We start from the raw sequence: 22,184 nt of genomic DNA, 5'->3' as shown, positions 1-22,184 counted from the left end.
TACAACGAAACATGACACCACTGTAACAATTTAACCCTGTCTGTACAAAATATGCAGCACAATAGTACCGTCAAAAGTCATAATTTTAACGACAGCTAGGCATGCTGGGAAAACTTGCTCCACTGGACAAGACAAGACACTCAACAATGTCCAGGCTTGCCAAGTCTTCTGGATTCTGTAGAAGACTCCCGGATATACGCTCATTCAATCCCCAGTCAAGATACATTCAGACTCTCAAACTGTCGAATAAATGAAAGAGATGCAGATTTTCCCCACACCAATATTTTTTTTCTTCAAATGACATCGACACAAGTGGAGTTTAACTCTTGAGCAAGCTTAAGATTGGCTATACACACTTATTCTTAGGATCCAAAAGCGATTCTTAGGATCCAAAAGCGATCCGCTCATAAATTCAAGATTCAAGATTCATAAGTCAAAAATAAAAAAAAATTTGTTTTTACTTTTAACTCTTGATATCTTTTGACATCTTTTATTATTTTTAGGGGCTTTGTCAAAAATAACTGTTTTTTTATAATGGGGAAAACACAATATATGCAGTATTTAAAAAAATTTAAGTTGAAATGTTGAATATTTGAGTTTGGATAAAACCAGCCTTGAATAGTTGGTTGATAATTCATAACATTTATTGAGCAACAGTAGACAAGTAAACAGAAAATATTATTTTTACAGTGCCTACTGAGCTAGAATGAGAGAGAAAGAGGTTCAGTGGTTGAGTTGAGTTTATTGAGTTCATACACAAGTATTTTATATATATCTGCCATGTTGTGTATAACTGCCCAAGATCCGTTTCATTGTATTTCAGGAGTTTAATGGCAGTTTAACTGGTTTACGCTCATCAAAGCTCTGAGAATTATAATCATGATTTTTTTGCACAATGTGGTGGGTAAGGAGCACAATTACACCAAAACAATATTTTTTTGTTTTTCAAATCACGAGAATGGAATTCATTCTGTTTTCATGGAAAAAAATAAAGTAATATACCAGAATTACAGTTTGTTAAAAATATCAGTTATAAAGGGAGTTGGTACCTGTTTCTGTGTACGGTATTTGGGATCTACATAAGCCCCCAAAAGTTGAAATCAAACCATGGAGGCAAAGCGGAGATATTTATAAAATAATCTTGCTTTCCTTTATACTCAGGGGTGTGAGCACCCTTTGAGAAAAAAGTGGACAATTGAGGGAAAAAAATAAAATTTCTATCAGCACAAAAACATTTTTTGAAAATCGGGACTACATTTTTTGCAATTGGGTGCATTTCTACACTATATTTTACTTTTCGATTTATTCACATCTATCAACCTCTTTTGGCAGTCTTTTTGACACACACATATCCCATGTTATGAACCTCAACATTTGCAGGGGTTTTTTTAAATACATAATTTACTAACATTATTAGTTCTGGCAATGATTAAAACTGTATATATTGTATATATTACATTATTATGAACGTGTCTTGTTACTACATTATATATAGATTTGCAGTGGTTACACGAAACGTTGATGGAGGGTTTTGAAGTTGTTTTGGAAGGCTTTGAAGGCTACAAAAGTGACTCCCATTAGCAAGTGTTTTTTTATCATCTTTAAAATCCTAATTAAAAAAAACCAAACATTTGTTTTTTTGTCACTCATAATGATTGTGAACGATAGACAAAATTCCAAAAAAGTGCAGTTCCTCTTAAAAGTGAACAATCAAATAAGGAGCTCCAGGGGTGCAAAAGGGTTAAAGAAAAATATTTGTATTCCTTATTGCAGCTTGTTTGGGTATTTTTGTAGTCCACACATATTATGGACAAATATTTGGACACCCTGTAGTGTTACTCGTCTACTCCTGAACCACTGCACACATTTTAAAATAAAACAAGTGCGTGTCTGTAAAATTACAGCAAGATCGATTGAAAAATGGTCGCTATCAAAGTTGGGAACAGAATACATTGTCGATTGATTGTAAAAGTCAGGATATCAGCAAGTATGGTAGAGTACTTGGTTGAGTCCCAATTAACTGAGGAGGGGATTGCTCCCTCATGCTTTCTGATGAAGACACACAAACACATGAACCCACCGATTCTTCACGGCCTGGCTTGAGAGGTCTGAAGCTCCAGGAGATGCTGATGACATCGGGGTTGATGGCAGATGAACTCTGGAACGTACACTTCAGACGAACATCTGTCCCATTGACTGCCTCCACATCCCCTGCTGTGTATATACGGATCCCGCTGGCCTGCAGCACGCCTACAACAGAAGACCATATAGCTGAAGACACAATGCAAGGCAAAACACAGCAATTCTAATACAAAACATTGATAAACATATGCACGAATACACTGGCAAACTAAGTATGACTCACTCTCTTCAGTCAGTACTTGCCGTGTACCCACAGACCTGCCTACGCAGAGCTGCTGCTGGAAAAAACATGTACTTTACTAAGGCAAATGAACAACATCCTGTATACTCCATTGCTGGTGGCTAGTTTGGATCTGCAGATTGAATTCCCACTGACCACAGGTAAACAAACACAGTTAATTTGCATGCAGTTGAGTCCCCTGAGAGATACTTACAGAGAGGGCTCTAACACCTTATTAATTAAACATCCACGTCTGGATTTATCAAAGCAAAGACACAAACACACAACAGAGCACATGTCTGCACAGCCTCACTCTGCTCATGGCAGCAAAAGGATGTCCTAATGTCATTAGAACACTCAGTATGACCCCCTTAACAAACAAGCAGAACACTTAACAAGAGTTTTGGCAAGCACAGTGAAGATGATTGTGTATAACACCACCTTCACTTTGATTTTTGTCATAGGCTGCTAAGAGGAAGTGATTTTTCTATGTTTGTGGATTAGTGTGCGTAAACTAAGGATGAAAAGATCAACGGTATTAAAGGGGAACTGCCGTTTTAATTTTTTTATTTTGCCGATCGTTGACAATCATTATGAGAAACAAGAACAAGTCTGGTTTTTTGGTTGGTTTTTTTGAGGATTATAAAGATTATTAAGAAAAGTGGCTTGATAAAACACATTTATTGTTTAACAGACTTGAACAGACACAGTCTGTTTTATTTACTAAAACAAAACATCAGGTCCATATAAAATGCTGAAGTTCACACAGCAAAAACAGTGAAAACACTTTTCTGAGCTATGTTAAACTTGTTGCTTTACCTCGGCATCACATAATGTAAAAGAGAGCCCTTGATCACAGTGTTAGCTAGCACATGTTAACAATAATGGTTTAAGAGAACACATTTAACAAATACATGTCTATATTTGGCACAATTTCATGTTAAAATATAAAAAATGGATTGGATTAAATGTTGACTGATTGTGCTTGTTGTTTAACAGGTTTTGTTTTCATTTCGTCCAGCGGCAGATGCGCGAGCATGCGCCTTACGACATGCACGGGCAATAAAAAATAACATTCTTCTTCATGTCTGATTTCGGATATAGTGTACACTACACAACATTGCACAACTACTCTGCACTAAAAACAAGACAACATTCAAACTATAAACACACTTCTGAAACGTCTTTAAGTTGACTGTAAACATTTTAGGCTATTTTTTTATACCATTCAAAGTAGCCAACATCACTGGCTAAGTGACAGAGTGATACCTCCTTTTTGCCGTGGATTAATATTATCTTTGTGCCGTAGTGCTGTTGCTCTCAGTCAAGCACAAAAATAGGACTAGTCAATTCGCAGGCATAAAAACAAAATATGACAGCAATTAATTGATTTCAATTAACGTGATGAGAAAACTCTAGTTTTAAGCTAAAAGTTGCATGGACCAACCTATTGTGCTCCACATTATAATAAACCATTATATTGTTTTAAACAAAACATAACATGAAAAATGTAAGCAGGGCGTTCGTTTCCTTATCAGGCTCCAGAGCGTTTCCTGTGGGCTGTAGGATGAGAGAAGTGGGCAACCAGACCCCTACACACCATTTAGCAGGCATCTCTCTCATCACCAAGTTCTGACGTCTTTTACTAATGTGTTTTAAATTAGCCTGGTGAAACCCACAAGGCTCAAAATAGACAATACAAACATACACTATACACACACACACACACACACACACGCACACCCACACACACAATATATACATATTTCAATACTTTTTAGAGATAATAACGGAACATACCAAAGCAGTCAGAATTGTATTTGTACTGCTCTATTGACTAGATATGTTGTAAGATGTCATAACACTACAAACAGCAGACATGCAAAAAAGATTCTTATAATTACAAAACCTTTAAAGGCCTACTGAAACCTACTACTACCGACCACGCAGTCTGATAGTTTATATATCAATGATGAAATCTTAACATTGCAACACATGCCAATACGGCCGGGTTAACTTATAAAGTGACTTTTAAAACTTCCCGGGAAATATCCGGCTGAAACGTCGCGGTATGATGACGTATGCGCGTGACGAAGTCAGAGTAACGGAAGTTATGGTACCCGTAGAATCCTATACAAAAAGCTCTGTTTTCATTTCATAATTCCACAGTATTTTGGACATCTTTTGCAATTTGTTTAATGAACAATGAAGGCTGCAAAGAAGACAGTTGTAGGTGGGATCGGTGTATTAGCAGCGGACTACAGCAACACAACCAGGAGGACTTTGTTGGAGCGCTAGCCGCGCTAGCCGCGCTAGCCGCGCTAGCCGGCGACCTTACCTTGACTTCCTACGTCTCCGGGCCGCCAAACGCATCGGGTGAAGTCCTTCGTCCTTCTGCCGATCGCTGGAACGCAGGTGAGCACGGGTGTTGATGAGTAGATGAGGGCTGGCTGGCGTCGGTGGAGAGCTAATGTTTTTAGCATAGCTCTGTGAGGTCCCGTTGCTAAGTTGCTAAGTTAGCTTCAATGGCGTCGTTAGCACAGCATTGTTAACCTTCGCCAGCCTGGAAAGCATTAACCGTGTATTTACATGTCCACGGTTTAATAGTATTGTTGATTTTCTATCTATCCTTCCTTCTATCCTTTATTTTTTTGTTTCTATATGCAGTTAAAGCACGATGCTATCACGTTAGCTCGTAGCTAAAGCATTTCGCCGATGTATTGTCGTGGAGATAAAAGGCACTGAATGTCCATTTTGCGTTCTCGACTCTCATTTTTAAGAGGATATAGTATCCGAGGTGGTTTAAAATACAAATCTGTGATCCACAATAAAAAAAGGAGAGTGTGGAATCCAATGAGCCAGCTTGTACCTAAGTTACGGTCAGAGCGAAAAAAGATACGTCCATCACTGTCTCTCAAGTCCTTCACTGTAACGTTCCTCATCTACGAATCTTTCGTCCTCGCTCAAATTAATGGGGTAATCATCACTTTCTCGGTCCGAATCTCTCTCGCTCCATTGTAAACAATGGGGAATTGTGAGGAATACTAGCTCCTGTGACGTCACGCTACTTCCGGTACAGGCAAGGCTTTTTTTTTATCAGCGAGCAAAAGTTGCGAACTTTATCGTCGATTTTCTCTATTAAATCCTTTCAGCAAAAATATGGCAATATCGCGAAATGATCAAGTATGACACATAGAATGGATCTGCTATTCCCGTTTAAATTAAAAAAAAAATCATTTCAGTAGGCCTTTAAGGATGGTCTTTAATAGTCTTCAATAAAATAAATACAATGTTTAATGTTAATCTATTCAATTCCCAATATATATGTATTTTGCATAGTTGTGGCTTGTACAATTTTTCTTGTTCTTCAAAAAATGTGTTTTGTGTTCATATTTTGTGTGTCTGAATTGGAATGGATTGATTGGATGCAGATTACAGTGGTACCTGTATGCTTTACTCCCTGCCGCCAATTGAAGTAATCATTTTCCACAGCTCATAGCCAGAGATCGACACAATCTTGCTCTCCACTGGAAGTCAGAAATGTAATGCGAGGGAGAAGGAGCGGATGAACGAATCAAAGCAACAAACCATTAAAAATATGTCCTACAGCTTGTCGACCTGGCGAGTCAGTCCCACCGCATCACACCGCAGGCGCAAATGTCAAAACGACGGACATGTATCCATAAAAATATGAAGAAGCTGTAGATGCTGTGTTTGATGTGTTTCAGATCATTACGTCTAGTGTTGACTCAACAAACGATCGAGCGTTACACTTTGTAAACAGACATACATAACGTTTTTGTCAACTCGGACCTCCCCGGTCCTTTACTCAAAGACGTCCATGTGCAACATAAACAACTGTTTCCTACACTGAACAAAAACATAAACGCAACGCTATTGTTTTTGCTCCCATTTTTCATGAGTTGAACTCAAACATCTAAAACTTTTACTACATACACAAAATACCTATTCTTCTCAAATATTGTTCACAATTCTGTCTACATCTGTGTTAGTGAGCATTTCTTCTTTGTGAATATAATCCATCCCACTTCACAGGTGTGGCATTTCAAGATGCTGAGTAAACAGCATGATTATTGCACAGGTGGGACTTAGGCTGCCCATGATAAAAGGCCACCCTGAAATGTGCAGTTTTATCACATAGCACAATGCCACAGATGTCGCAGGTTTTGAGAGAGCGTGCAGTTGGCATATTGACTGCAGGAATGTCCAGAGCTGTTGCTTGTGAATTGAATGTTAATTTCTCTACCATAAATCGTCTCTAAGGGCGTTTCAGAGGATTTGGCAGTACATCCAACCGGCCTCACAACCGCAGACCACATGTAACCGCACCAGCCCAGGACCTCCACAATCAGCAGGTGCTCTTCCATGATCGTCTGAGACCAGCCACCCGGAAAGCTGATGCAACAATTGGTTTGCATAACGAAATAATTTCTTCACAAACTGCGAGAAACCATCTCAGGGAAGCTCATCTGCATGCTTGTCCTCCTCATCGGAGTCTCGATCTGACTGCAGTTTATCTTCGTGAGCTAATGCTCACATTCGATGGCATCCGGCCCGTTGGAGAGGTGTTCTCTTCACTAAAGAATCCCGGTTTTTACTGTTCAGGGCAGATGGAAGACAGCGTGGTTTGCTGATGTCAACGTTGTGAATCGAGTGGTCCATGGTGAGGTTGGGGCTATGGTATGGGCAGGAGTATGTTATGGACAATGAACGCAAGTGCATTTTATTGATGGCATTTTGAATGCACAGAGATACCTTAATGAGATGATAAACCCCCATTGTTGTGCCATTCAGTATAGTTCCTATTATTACACAAGAAGCAGCCTACAAGGGTATACTGCTAACAAATGTTGTTAATGTACTTCATGAAACTACTATGTGATGTAATTTTTCTGATCTAAAAGCTACTTTTTTCTTTTTAAAAAGGCATGTTAAAATGTTGGTGTTTTGGGAGGGGCAAGCACAGATTGATTTTAATTAACTTCACTGGGCAACTTTGATTTAAGATACAGGTTTTTTTAGTCAAGCGCTTGGTTGTAGAACAAGTTATAAGTTGAGATATTACTGAATCTCCTATAGGAAAAATTGCTTCAGTTTTTCTACGACCCGGTTTTAGTCTGACCTGAGCCATTTGTAACAGTTTAATAATGAAAATAAAATGATCCCTGTATTTAAAATAAACATATTAACTATAGAAATACATCTGTTTTGCAGTTTTTTTCTGTTATATAGCTGTTTAACATACATTATTGTCAAACCCTTCTATATAAAATAGATTTGCGGTTTATAGGTGGTAGTTTGGGAATATTTTCCTCAAATATGTCCTCAAAGCCGTAACACATCATTACACATTTCTCCCTTAAATTAATTTGTGATGGGGGTGGGTGGATCGATCTAACTATATATAGTATCGATACCAATGTTGGTAACTGTATCGGATCGATGCAAGCGTGATGGGCGCAATAGTCGATACTTAATATCAATAGTCACAATTTCTTGTCTGTACATCCAGTAATTTACTTTGTATTTACTTAATAGTTGTTTGATACCAAAATGCCCAGTATCACACATCCGTAATTTGCGAAGCCCTGCCTTTCAAGTACAGCTGCCTTGATTAAGAATTCAGGTCCACGAGGTTTCAATTCAAAGCACATATTAGCAGAGTGGCAGCTAATAGGCTTATTAGCCCAACTGTAGCAGTAGGCTCTTGCTAAGAGTTAAAAGTACATGTTTGCTGTTGAATGCGTACAATTTAATAAGGTTTCATTGGTTCTCTGAGAGCAGGCAGGAAAACGAGCTTGAACAACTACAGGATGAAGGAGTGTGTTTTGTAGTTTGTAAGTAGACGTTATTTGTTTACGGCTTTCTCAGGCCCCATTCTTCAGCCCCGCCATATGTCTATATCTATTTGAAATCTTTCACTTGTTAAATCTGAACATCCTGCTTGACTAATGTTGACCACACCCGTCTTCTAGTGGGAGAGAGAAACGCATTGCTCGGGTAGAGCCAAGATCCATGCAGGCGTGGTCTGGGTGCAGTGTGTGCGCGTCAACGTGTGTTTTACAGAAGAACACAACACAATTATAGCTTCAGACTTAAGCTATCCACATAAAACTCGCTGATGTTGGCCATGCAGTTATTATGCATATTTGCAAAAAATCTAATGCCCTTTATTCCACAGGTCATGTTTTATACATAATGGCCAGACTGAAACAAAGTAAATCCTTCTATTTACTGTGAAAAAAAATCAAGCTTAGGCCACTAGGCTTTGCTAAACTTGGCAATCCTCCAAAAATTGTATAAAACGTTTACATAGGGGAAGAAAAAACATGAAGCAGCGTTTAGCCTGCCAATACAGTATATTTCACTAATGTCCAAGAATGTAAGCGAGTTTCAAAGTGACTAACCCCAACCCTGTGTACAGTATTTAGTTTCACATTAGCCAATATTCCACTGTGTATGCCCAGTGCCAGGCCTTTTCCATCTGCTAAAGCTGGAAAAATATCCAGAACTATATTACCTCATTTTACACTCCACAGCTATTACATAACCACTTATGATGGAGCCCATTCAACAACAACAGACCATGGTGCCGCCTTTAGTAACAGACAGACTTACATGTCTCACTTAAAGGCATTTAGATTTTCTTTCTATTTCTGATTTCACACATAAATAACTTTGAATATAAATGTTTTAGATAGGAATGTGTTCTATCAATAGGCCACCAATCAGTATTGGCTGATTTTCATTATAATGTATGTGCTCGACATTGCCGATTAATGACTTTTAATGCCGATCACAAACGCTGATCTTAAGTCCCCCTGCTGACAAGCGGCTAGCAGATATTTTTATGTGTCTGCATACACATTAATTAAGGCTGTGAATCTTTGGGCACAACACAATTCGATTCGATTCTTGAGGATAACGATTCAATTCAGAATTGATTCTCGATTCAATATCTATAATTTTTTTAATAACACCTGGATGATTAACTACATTCATCCATAAAATAGATAAACAACACTGATCAATTTCTATATTACCTAAAAGAAAATGTGTTTTGTTTAATAAAATGCTTCCCAAACATTTAATAAAGTCAAATACAAAACAGGCAACAAGAGAAGTATCCAGCACTTATCTTTTCTAAAGTAAATCTGTACAGCAAATGTGGGCATCTAGATCAACAATATGATTTGCCTGGACAGGACAGACTGAAAATATATAAAATATATATGTTTTTTAAATGTTTTTTCTTTAAATCGATTAAGAATGAAAATAAAACATTTTGACATCCCTAATAGTAATATAATAATCTATTATGATAATTGTAATAATTTGTTAGTATCTTAAGTATCAATATCAAGTACCACTCACGGGAGGACGAGGCTACACATGTTACACACTGGTGCGAGCCAGGGCAAGGCATGCTAAAAGCTAAGCTAACCACTAAGCTAGCTTTAAACAACACCAATAAATAAGTGCATAGCAAACTAATATGTATGGGATGGCAGATCGGTTGGTAGAGCGGCCGTGCCAGCAACTTGAGGGTTGCAGGTTCGATCCCCACTTCCGCCATCCTAGTCACTGCCGTTGTGTCCTTGGGCAAGACACTTTACCCACCTGCTCTCAGTGCCACCCACACTGGTTTAAATGTAACTTAGATATTGGGTTTCACTAGGTAAAGCGCTTTGAGTCACTAGAGAAAAGCGCTATATAAAATATAAGTGATTGATTGATTGATTGATCCATAAATTGCTAGTGTCTATCAATATATGATCGATACGAGAGTGATTAGATCGATATTTTTATTTTCTCAAAATCTTTTTTTGTTGTGTTTGTTGATTTCAGGGGATAATTCTCTAGACACAGCAGGACTTTAAGGGCAAAACCCGAAGGATTTATATGAGTAGAGGTTAGTTTTTGATTAGTTTAATTATTGTGGACTATTCATTTCGTTTTGCTCCAACAAGTGTATGTAATAAAAGAGAATAAGGAACTAGTTTAAAAATTGTGTTGATATTGTTACATTGTCAAAAGCACTCACCAGGATAAAGTGATGAAATGTAAAGTTAATACATGTGATCAATATCGGTATTCGTATTGGCCCATCTAACTCATGGATGAGTGGTAACTGTTGCGGCGATCTGCCTGGAGGTGCGGCTGAAGGTGTGTGTGTGACAGCGGCTGTGCTGCTGCATGCGCGTCACAGCAGAAGCGCTGCATGCGTGTCACAGCAGAAGCGCTGCATGCGCGTCACAGCAGAAGCGCTGCTCCGCGGCGCGCCTCACCAGGTGCGCTCTCCAGCAGGTGAGCGCAATCAGACTGATGAGCAGCGCAGACAGGACAAAGCAAACAAATGCACCCGTTTCATTCAGTGTGCAGGACGGAGCTGAGAGCAGCAGAGACAGAGACGATCACTAAAACCACGAAAGCACTTCACAAACGCATGGGAAAAAGGACTCAAACCAAACGGACTACCGGTGAGCTCACCTCTTTCCACTGGACTGTTTAATCATGATCCGACTGTTGAAGTTTATGCGCTGTGATTGATGGCAGAGCTCAACTTCAGAAGAATGTTTATTTAGATAATTGAACTGTTAAATAAGGTACAATTGGTGCTTATTTTGTTTCTTTTCTTTATCTTATTCACCACAAATATTTGTTTTACTTGTAGAGACAAGAAATGGGCAATTAGGGCGCTTAAAGCCTTGTAAATGTAATTTGAAGTATATTAATATAGAGAGTGGATTTTGCTTTATTAAAAGGCAAAGTAAAACATTTAATTCATGTATAAAAATAGTATTTCTGTTAAAAGTGTTTATGTTAAAAACTACAGTAATATTGGTTTAAAATGCTTGATTTCATATGAATTAATAGAGAAGTGTCAAGTTAAACTTGTTGTAGAAATTCATGTCTAAAGTCTGTATAAAATAATTTAGGCTAAAACTTAAGGTAAAACACGTTGCTTTAAAGGTAGATGGTTCTAACATGTGAACTATATTTCTGTTTATTTAATGCCTAATTTACCTTATTAATCTAAGTTAATTAAGTTAAGTGAAATGCTGGTTAATGTGTATTAATTAATGTTAAAAATGTACTTACCTTTATAAAATACCTGAGTTAATGTACTTACTTTGTTTGTTGCAAAATGCTGTATTTTATTTAAAAGCTTTTATTCTTGTGTGTTTAAAGGTTTTTCACCTTCCAAGATTCCAGTTAATAAACTGAAATACGAGTGAAATCCTGAGCCTCATCGAGTCCTTCCTTTTCAAGTGTGGGAAGCCATGTCGTTATAAATACACCTGACAGTGAAAAACCGTCTGTGACCAGCAAAAGACTCCACTTGCGGCCACCACCGAGAGGGAGGACACTCCACCTGGGGCCTGGAGGACAAAGACTGCTGTCTGTCAGCCAAAGAGAGCAAGATGGCTGATCCAAAGCCAACAGATGAACTGAAAGTGGAGAGGGCCACAGCTAAGAGACAGTTCTCCCGCCTTGCCAACAACATTACGAGAACCTACATAGAGATGTCTAAGGAGGAGTTACAGGAGAACTTCAAGAAGCTGATGCTAGAGAGCTCTCGTGTCTTCGAGGCAAACGAAGAAGTGGAAGCCGCTTACATGGCAGACGCTGAGGAGCTGAGCGACCCCCAGAAAGCCGACATAGCAAAGACGGAGAAAGAATGTGAGCAGAAGACGAAAGAAGTCAAACTCCTAATCCGAGAGACGCTCTGGACCACATATGGAGAAAAGGAACTTTCCCTGGCTCTACAAGTTGCAGAGGCCGAATTCAGGAACGTCTCCTTCCAGCCAGACACAACTCTGGAGGCTTGTGAGTTCATGCTGACCCACTTACAGAAGTTGGTGGACAAGGCAAAGGAAGCCCACCAGAACTGGAACCACTGGGCTCCGCTTGCCGAGAAAAAGGACTTTGATTACCGTTTAAGAGAGCTCGAGGTGGTCCTTCCCAAGCTGGTGTCACAGAAGGCCCCCCTCATCCAAGCAGCAAGTATAAAGAAAGACGCTGGACCCCAGCCCATCTCAGCCCGCAGCTCAGCTCCAGTGGCAGCGATAAAGCTAAAGGCCACAGCCTTACCAAAGTTTGCCGGCAACCAGCGAAACTACTACAGATGGAGGAAGGAATGGGAGGCTCTGCAGAAGCAAGGTGAACCAACCGGATCTTCAGAGGTTAAGAAATTCCAACTACTGGATAGCCTTGATGAAAAGGTGGCCAGGGAACTACGTCTGTCAACGTACAGCTCAGCAGATGAGATCTTCAGAGTCCTGGAAAACCGGTTTGGGAACCAAGCCAGCATTGCTCTTGAGATCATAGAAGAGCTACAAGCAAGACCATCAGCCAGGAGCGGCCATCCAAGGAAAATCGTAGAGCTCATCCAAACTGTGGAAAAGGCCCTTTATGATCTAAACGAACTGGATAATGCAGACGCCTTAAAGAACCCACTGGTGATTAGATCCATCGAGAGCAAACTCCCAGAAACTCTGATGAAAGACTGGCTCACCTATGCTGCTGACAGAGGAAACACTGTTAACCCCCAGAACCGCTTCGACAAGCTCATCACATTCCTAAAGTCCCAAGAATCTATATATGAGCAACTAGATCAACTGAGCAACGTCTTTGAACCCGCCAAGGAGCAGACTAAGCTCATCAAGTATGCCAGAACAAAGTCAGCCAAGTCCAGCAGTGAAACAGCAGGCTGCATCATTTGTGGTGACCCAAAGCACAGAAGAAGACTCTATTTCTGCAGAAGGTTTAGGATCAACCTAAAGCCATCGGAGAAGAGGGATGCAGCACAACAGCTCGGTGCCTGCAAGAGATGTCTCGAGGTCCACAGCAGCGACCCCTGCAGAAACACCACGTATCTGTGCGGGAACCCAGAGTGCAAAGACCAACACCATTACCTTCTCTGTCCAGTTGCCAGACCCCAGTCCCAAAGAACACCTAAATCCAGTCCAGTGAGAGCTGAGGGGAAAAGATACACCGAAGCTCAAAAAGACTTCCTATCCAGGCTTACCCCTGAGCTGGCGCAGCAGTGTCGAGACACCTTCTGCAACGTCACATCCAGAGCATGCAACACCACAGCAGTTGAAAGAGGTCTTCTAGAGGAAAATGGCTTGCATGAGTATCCAGTGATTCTGATGCTCTTTGATGTCACTGCCAACGATGGACAGAGAATTGGGACCCTCATCGACCTGGCATCAGACACGAACTATATAACACATAGAGCTGCCAGCAAGTTGAACCTGAGAGGTGAAGATGTGACACTGGTGGTTTACGGCGTTGGAGGGATGAAGGTGTCTGTTGCAACTAAGCGCTACCTCCTCAAGATTCGGGTCAACACTCCGAGAGGGACCCTCAGGTCACATCAACTAATCTGCTATGGCCTTGATAAGATTGCAGAGTTTCACAGACATGTTCCAGCTATTAAGCTACAGAAAATCTTCCCAGATGTTCCCCTAAGAGACCTTGCTAGACCCAAAGAGGTGCAACTCCTGATCAGCCACAAGGAAGGCCAGCTAGTACCCCAGAAGGTTCGTTCTGTTGGCAACCTTGTGCTCTGGGACGGCCCCCTCGGCAAGACGATCGGAGGCACACACCCGGACCTCTTTGAAGAAGTCACCTTAATGGCCCACACATCAAAGACACACTTCGCAAGATCCATGAGAACTGCAGCAGTCAAATACAGTGAACTCATCTGTAGAGATCCAATCTCCTGCCAGTCTCCCGACAAGCCCCACACCCAGTCCAATACAGCCACTAGCAGCAGAGACTTTCTGAAGTGGTGGAAGTGGGAAAGTATTGGAGCTGCTTGTGAGCCAAGATGTGGAGGATGTCGCTGTGGGAATTGCCAACCCGGGGGAAAAGAAATGACACTGGCTGAAGAAAGAGAGATGGAGATAGTGAAGAACGGGTTGATGTATGTGAATGGAGACCATCACAGCCCTGATCCCCACTGGCATGCCAAGTATCCCTGGACAGAAGATCCAGCATCTCTACCCAACAACAGGAGAGCGGTTGAAGCCACATTCCTCAGGACAGAGAAGCAGCTGGCAAAGGAACCGGAGTTGAAGACAGCCTACATGTCACAAGTCCATGAAATGCTTCATCGCAAAGCTGCAGTGAAGCTATCCAAAGAGGTTCTGCAGAGTTGGACTGGGCCAGTGTGGTACATAAGTCACCTGATTGCACCAAATCCACATTCAGTCTCCACCCCAGTGAGGCTAGTATGGAACAGCAGCCAGAAGTACAGAGGCCTGAGTTTGAACGACATACTAATCAAAGGTCCTGACGTCCTGAACCCAATCAGAGCTGTCCTACTGAGGTTCCGAGCTGGTGTCTTTGCTGCCCTCGGTGACATCCGCAAGATGTACAACTCTGTCTGGTTGGAAGAGAGAGAGGTCCACCTGCACAGGTTCCTGTGGCGTGACACTGAAAAGGCTGAAATAGAAGACTTCGCCATAACAAGGGTCAACATGGGAGACAAACCTGCTGGTTGCATAGCCCAAGTCGCCATGAGAGAGACCGCCAACTTGCCTTCATTCAAACACTTCAAAGAAGAGAAACGTGTGATAGAGGAAGATGCATATGTGGATGATATCCTGACCTCTCACAACAACCTCCAGCACCTCAAACTCCTCACATCCAACATCGAACAGATCCTTAAAGCTGGAGGATTCATCATGAAGCCCTGGGTCTACTCCGATCAAAGTGGGAGGAAAGGGCCGAGAGGTGAGAAGATGGAGTCAAAGACCATGATCCTGCCAAACCAGCTCACTGAAGAGGATAACAAAGCCCTCGGCCTTGGTTACACCATTGAGGATGACACACTACATGTCATGGTTGCAGTGAACTTCTCCAAGAAGAAGAGGAAAATGCGCCTTGGTCAGGACTTACTGAGAGATGAAGTAAGAAGACAAACCCCAGATCCATTCACCAGAAGAGAACTGTTGAGCCAAGTCTCTGGTCTCTATGATCCACTCGGCCTCGTGGCTCCTGCAAAGCAGAAGGGAGCCATCCTCATCCGAAGAGCTTTTCAAGAAGCAAAAGTCATGTACTGCATAGAAGACACCTGGGATGCCGCCTTGTCCAAAGGACTCAGAGAAGATGCCATAAAGCTCCTAGAAGACTATGCAGAGCTGAGCCAACTCAGATTCACCAGACCCCTGACACCACCAAATCCACGTGCAAAACCAAGTGGCATCACCTTCTCTGATGGCAGTGAGCACGCATATGGCGCTGTGCTGTACCTACGCTGGAGCTGCAGCCATGGTGTTGTTGTGAGGCTAGTTGAATCTAAGGCCAAGCTGACCCCTCTCGACCACAAGGGTGACCCTGTGAAGGCGGAGATGTGTGGAGCAGTCTTTGCCGCCCGGTTGAAGAACTACTTCCAGAGACACTGCCGAATCGATGTTGAGAAGTGGTACCATCTCGTCGACAGTCAGACCGTCCTAGGCGCAATCCAGCGGGAGAGTTATGGTTACCAGACCTTCTTTGCCAACCGAGTCGGCGAGATCCAAAGCAGCACAAATGTCCAAGACTGGTGGTGGATTCCAGGGCCCGAGAACATTGCAGATATCATAACCAGAGGGGCCAGTCCAAATGACTTAACTGAGGAATCCGAGTGGCAGTCAGGTCCAAAGTTCCTTCGACTTCCTGAAAGTGAGTGGCCGAAGAAATCAGCCAAAGACGTCGCCGCACAAGCAAGAGACAATATCACAAAAATACAGAAGAAAACATTTGTCGCCGTACTCACCCGAAGTCAACAGAAAGCACAGGACCCAAAAAGAGTCCAAGAAACAGAGTCCAGATTCAGAAGACCACCTGCAGCAGCAGCAGTCCAAAAGCTACTGGACGAAAGGCGCTTCAGCAATCTAAGACGGCTGGTCGGGACAATAGTATGGACTTGGAGAGCAGTAAAGAAATTCCTGTGCCCCGGCGATAAAGAAAAGTGGGAGGCAGTACCTTCATCTGGTGTCATCACTGTGAACGAAAGAGAAGATGTGTTCAGAGACCTATGCTTGGCAGCACAGGAGGGCGTACACTTTCCAAACACAACAACAGACAGACTGGTTGTTTACAAGGACCAAACAAGCGGACTCCTGATGTGTGGTGGCAGGATCCAGACCTTCAGAGAAGACCACAGAGCTGTTCCCCTGCTACCGTTCCAGGCCTGGATCTCCACCCTCCTAGCCCGGGAAGCACACAGTGAGGGACATGAAGGAGTGGCAGGAACTACACTGCGGATGCGAAAGAAAGCATGGGTCATCAAAGGAAGAATTATTGCCCAAAAAGTTGTTGACAAGTGTGTCGTGTGCAAGAAAGCAAAAGCAAAGACCTGCCAGCAAATAATGGGAAACTTGCCTGAGGAGAGATCGAATCCGGCTGCACCATTTCAATTCACATCTGTCGACCTGTTCGGACCGTACCAAGTGAAGGATGATGTCAAGAGGAGGGTGAGCATGAAAGTATGGGGCGTGCTCTTCTGCTGCATGTCCAGCCGAGCCATCCATGTCGAACTGGCAAACACGCTAACAACGGAGAGCTTTCTACTTGCTTACCAGAGGTTCACTTCTGTCCGAGGCCATCCTCAGAAGATCTGGTCCGATCCAGGTACGAACTTTATTGGAGCAAAACCTGTCCTTGAAGAGATGTACAGTTACCTGAGACGACAAAACAAAGGATCACTAGAAGAATATGCTGCCAGGAATGGGACCGACTGGATGTGGAGAATCCTTCCAGCCGATTCACCTCACCGAAACGGTGCCGCCGAAGCTGCTGTCAAGATCACCAAAAGAGCTCTACAAAGCCTTGGTAGAGGAGAAGGCCTTGCCTTCAGTGAATTCCTGACTGTACTCAAGCTGGCCGCCAACCTTGCCAACGAAAGGCCTATCGACGCTAGAGTCCAGTGCCGTGAGGACGGCATCCAATACATCACTCCAAACACCCTGTTGCTTGGTCGAGCCACACAAAGTGGAGATTTCAAAACATTCGACTACACAACTTACCCCTTCAAAAGGCTGCAAGAGATTCAAATGCAAGTCAGCTACTTTTGGAAGTCCTGGAGCCAACTCGCAGGTCCAAACCTGTTCATCCGCAGTAAATGGCATACTGCTGAAAGAAATGCTGCCATTGGAGACATAGTGTGGCTCTGCGACCAAAATGCACTGAGGGGTCAGTTCAAGCTAGCAAGAGTTGTCAGTGTGAACGCAGATCCCAAAGGCATTGTCCGAGATGTCCACGTGAAAGTCTCTCCAAGTGGGTGCGTTCAGGTGAAGACTCCAAACCCTGTCGTTAAAGAGTCCAGGTCTAAGGAGAAGGACTTCCAGGGCACCATACTGCATCGAGACGTCCGACGCCTTGTCGTCCTCATCCCGGCGGAGGATCAGGTCAGGGGAGACCAGCTCGCCTGAGAGGTGCGATCTTTCCAGGTTACACTGCAAAGATCGAGTGGGAGGTGTTGCGGCGATCTGCCTGGAGGTGCGGCTGAAGGTGTGTGTGTGACAGCGGCTGTGCTGCTGCATGCGCGTCACAGCAGAAGCGCTGCATGCGTGTCACAGCAGAAGCGCTGCATGCGCGTCACAGCAGAAGCGCTGCTCCGCGGCGCGCCTCACCAGGTGCGCTCTCCAGCAGGTGAGCGCAATCAGACTGATGAGCAGCGCAGACAGGACAAAGCAAACAAATGCACCCGTTTCATTCAGTGTGCAGGACGGAGCTGAGAGCAGCAGAGACAGAGACGATCACTAAAACCACGAAAGCACTTCACAAACGCATGGGAAAAAGGACTCAAACCAAACGGACTACCGGTGAGCTCACCTCTTTCCACTGGACTGTTTAATCATGATCCGACTGTTGAAGTTTATGCGCTGTGATTGATGGCAGAGCTCAACTTCAGAAGAATGTTTATTTAGATAATTGAACTGTTAAATAAGGTACAATTGGTGCTTATTTTGTTTCTTTTCTTTATCTTATTCACCACAAATATTTGTTTTACTTGTAGAGACAAGAAATGGGCAATTAGGGCGCTTAAAGCCTTGTAAATGTAATTTGAAGTATATTAATATAGAGAGTGGATTTTGCTTTATTAAAAGGCAAAGTAAAACATTTAATTCATGTATAAAAATAGTATTTCTGTTAAAAGTGTTTATGTTAAAAACTACAGTAATATTGGTTTAAAATGCTTGATTTCATATGAATTAATAGAGAAGTGTCAAGTTAAACTTGTTGTAGAAATTCATGTCTAAAGTCTGTATAAAATAATTTAGGCTAAAACTTAAGGTAAAACACGTTGCTTTAAAGGTAGATGGTTCTAACATGTGAACTATATTTCTGTTTATTTAATGCCTAATTTACCTTATTAATCTAAGTTAATTAAGTTAAGTGAAATGCTGGTTAATGTGTATTAATTAATGTTAAAAATGTACTTACCTTTATAAAATACCTGAGTTAATGTACTTACTTTGTTTGTTGCAAAATGCTGTATTTTATTTAAAAGCTTTTATTCTTGTGTGTTTAAAGGTTTTTCACCTTCCAAGATTCCAGTTAATAAACTGAAATACGAGTGAAATCCTGAGCCTCATCGAGTCCTTCCTTTTCAAGTGTGGGAAGCCATGTCGTTATAAATACACCTGACAGTAACTTTGATCGAAACACCTCTAGTTTTAGATATAAAACATGCAAACTGCTTGTCTATCCTGCTTGGCATTTGGAAAACATGGAACATTTGAAGCATGTAAATCTGTATTTCAAATATTCTCTTTTTTTACGTTTAAAACAAGCCAGCCACGAAGGCTGCACGATTTTGAGAAAAAACCTAATTTCAGTTTTTTTTGCCAAAAATTACGATATTATTATTTATTAGCCTTTATTTAACCAGGTAAAATCCCATTGAGATCAAAGATCTCTTTTACAAGGGAGACCTGGCCAAGAGGGCAGCAGCAAGGTTACATTAAAAACAGTAAACAAATACATAAAACATCACATTTACGACATTAAAACTTGCTCACATAACACATGTGCATACAGACAAGGTAGACTGCAGTCCTTTCACAGAAGCTTTAAACTCATTCAACGTAACAAGGGTTTGAAGTTTAATATTCGATTGTAGGTTATTCCAAGCCTTCGCTGCTGAAAACCTAAATGCTTTCTTGCCCAGTTCAGTTCTTACTTTGGGGACGACAAATTGCAGAACATTCATTGAACGAAGATTGTGACTTCCTTGTTTCTTTGTTTGAACGAAGATTGTGACTTCCTTGTTTCTTTGTTAAAAGACAAAACGGATAAGATGGAGTGATACCCAGAATGGTTTTGTAGATGAAAACATACCAATGATTGAGGCGTCGAGCACATAAAGATGTCCAGTTAACCATTGAGTATAATACGCAATGGTGAGTAAGGGGAGCGCAGTTGGTGATAAATCTCAGTGCACCGTGGTACACACTATCCAGCTTGTGGAGACAACCAGCAGTAGCATTCATGTACAACACATCTCCATAGTCAATAACAGGTAAGAAGGTTGTTTCCACCAATTTCTGTTTCACAGTAAAAGAAAAGCAAGACTTGTTTCTATAATAAAATCCCAGTAAAAGTTTCAGTTTTTTTACAACATACTGAATGTGCTCCTTAAAACTCAAGTGGTCATCAATTAAAAATCCTAAATATTTAAAAGCACATACTAACATCATTTGTTGCCCATCTTGTTAAAATGTTCTCACACAGTGCTGATCTTACAGTTTTTGATGTGGTAAAGAACATACACTTTGTTTTCTCTGCATTTAAAACCAGTTGAAGATAGCAAAGTTGTTCTTGTACTCTGTCAAATGCATGTTGTAGATATTTAAAGGCCTCAGCAGGAGTGGGTGCTGTACAGTATATGACAGTATCATCAGCATAGAAATGGAAAGTTGAGTTCGGAATATTCTGTCCAAGATTATTTATGTAAATAGTGAATAATAATGGGCCCAACACAGAACCTTGAGGGACACCCTTTATCACTTGCAGTACGTCCGAGGAGGAACCTTCTATCTGAACAGCCTGAGTTCTACTTGTGAGGTAATTTGCAAACCATCCAACTGCTTGCTGAGAAAAACCAATAGCTGAAAGACGTTTGATTAAAATGACATGATCAACAGTATCAAATGCCTTTGAAAAGTCAATAAAGATGGACAGACAGCACTGCTTCTTGTCAAGAGCTTCAGTTACATCATTTATAAACTTCATAGCAGCAGTAACAGTACTGTGATTTCTGCGAAAACCTGACTGAAATGGTGACAGGATAAAGTTGGTGTCCAAAAAGTCTTTTATCTGTTCACTGATAAGGGATTCAAGCACTTTTGCCAGAACAGAGAGTTTAGAGATCGGTCTGTAATTATTTAGATTACTAGGGTCACCTCCTTTTAATAGGGGGATTACAAGGGCAGATTTCCAATCCAAAGGGATTTCATTTGAAATTAGAGTAAGGTTAAAAATGTGAGTCAGTGGTTCAGCTATAATTTCAGCTGCCAACTTTAAAAAGATCGGCTCCAACTTATCTGAGCCAGCTGGCTTTCTAGGTTTAAGTTGCTTTAGAGCCCTCATGACCTCTGTTGTGGTAAAGGGCGTAAAGTTAAAAACCTGGCTATTTTCAACGGTTCTTTCCGGAGTTAGCGGAACTTCAGTAGAGTTGTCAGAATTGTAGAGAAAACCAGAGGAAATAAAATGATTATTAAAATGACTACCCATTTCTCTTCTGTCACTTACTCTGACACCATCAACAAGTATACTAGGTGGGAGATTGGCTGAATTACAGCAGCCGGACAAAGATTTGATGATTTTCCAAAACTTCTTTGGGTGTTTGAGGTTTTCTGTTGTTGTGGAGAAATAAAATTCTGATTTGACTTTCCGAATGAGAGATAGCGTTTCAGTTTGTGACTTTTTTCCTTTAAATGCATAAAACCGCAAGAATGATAAGAGAAGGAAGTAATGTTACTTTTAGACTGTCCATCAACATGTTTTTGTCTCAAGTTGCCACACATAATCTACTTTGAAAAATATTTGTGTTAATGTATATAATACCCATGTTCGCTTACACCGTCCTTGACCGCTTGTCCTAGCCTCATCGTTGTCCACTGTTTTGAATAGAGGTGTCCGATAATATCGGCCGATAAATGCTTTAAAATGTCATATCGGAAATTATCGGTATCGTTTTTTTAATTATCGGTATGTTTTTTTTTTATTAAATCAACATAAAAAACACAAGATACACTTACAATTAGTGCACCAACCCAAAAAACCTCCCTCCCTCATTCACACAAAAGGGTTGTTTCTTTCTGTATTTAATATTGTGGTTCCTACATTAAATATCAATATATATCAATACAGTCAGCAAGGGATACAGTCCGTAAGCACACATGATTGTGTGTGCTGCTGGTCCACTAACAGTACTAACCTTTAACAGTTAATTTTACTCATTTTCATTAATTACTAGTTTCTATGTGACTGTTTTTATATTGTTTTACTTTCTTTTTTATTCAAGAAAATGTTTTTAAATTTATCTATCTTATTTTATTAATTTTTAAAAAAAGGACCTTATCTTCACCATACCTGGTTGTCCAAATTAGGCATAATAATGTGTTATATCCACAACTGTATAGATCTGTATCGGTTGATATCGGTATCTGTAATTAAGAGTTGGACAATATCGGAATATCGGATATCGGCAAAAAGCCATTATCGGACATCCCTAGTTTTGAACTAAGTCGACAGGCCTCGTACTGGAGAAGTTCCTTCAGCCAATTTACACTGTCAC

General features: G+C 41.3%; 1 protein-coding gene across 1 annotated transcript in view; it reads right to left on the bottom strand.

Moving 5' to 3' along the window:
- The window catches only part of LOC133663520 (myelin protein zero-like protein 2), a 56,819-nt gene that overhangs the window by 5,543 nt on the left and 29,092 nt on the right, over positions 1-22,184 (bottom strand). The window contains exon 2 of the mRNA XM_062068047.1: positions 2,081-2,250. Coding sequence (XP_061924031.1) covers positions 2,081-2,250 — 170 coding nt within the window. The remainder of the gene's footprint in view (positions 1-2,080; positions 2,251-22,184) is intronic.

The sequence above is a fragment of the Entelurus aequoreus genome, linkage group LG13 (assembly GCF_033978785.1).
Source record: "Entelurus aequoreus isolate RoL-2023_Sb linkage group LG13, RoL_Eaeq_v1.1, whole genome shotgun sequence".
Classification (NCBI taxonomy): Eukaryota; Metazoa; Chordata; class Actinopteri; order Syngnathiformes; family Syngnathidae; genus Entelurus; species Entelurus aequoreus.
This window is presented reverse-complemented; position numbering and strand designations above follow the sequence as displayed.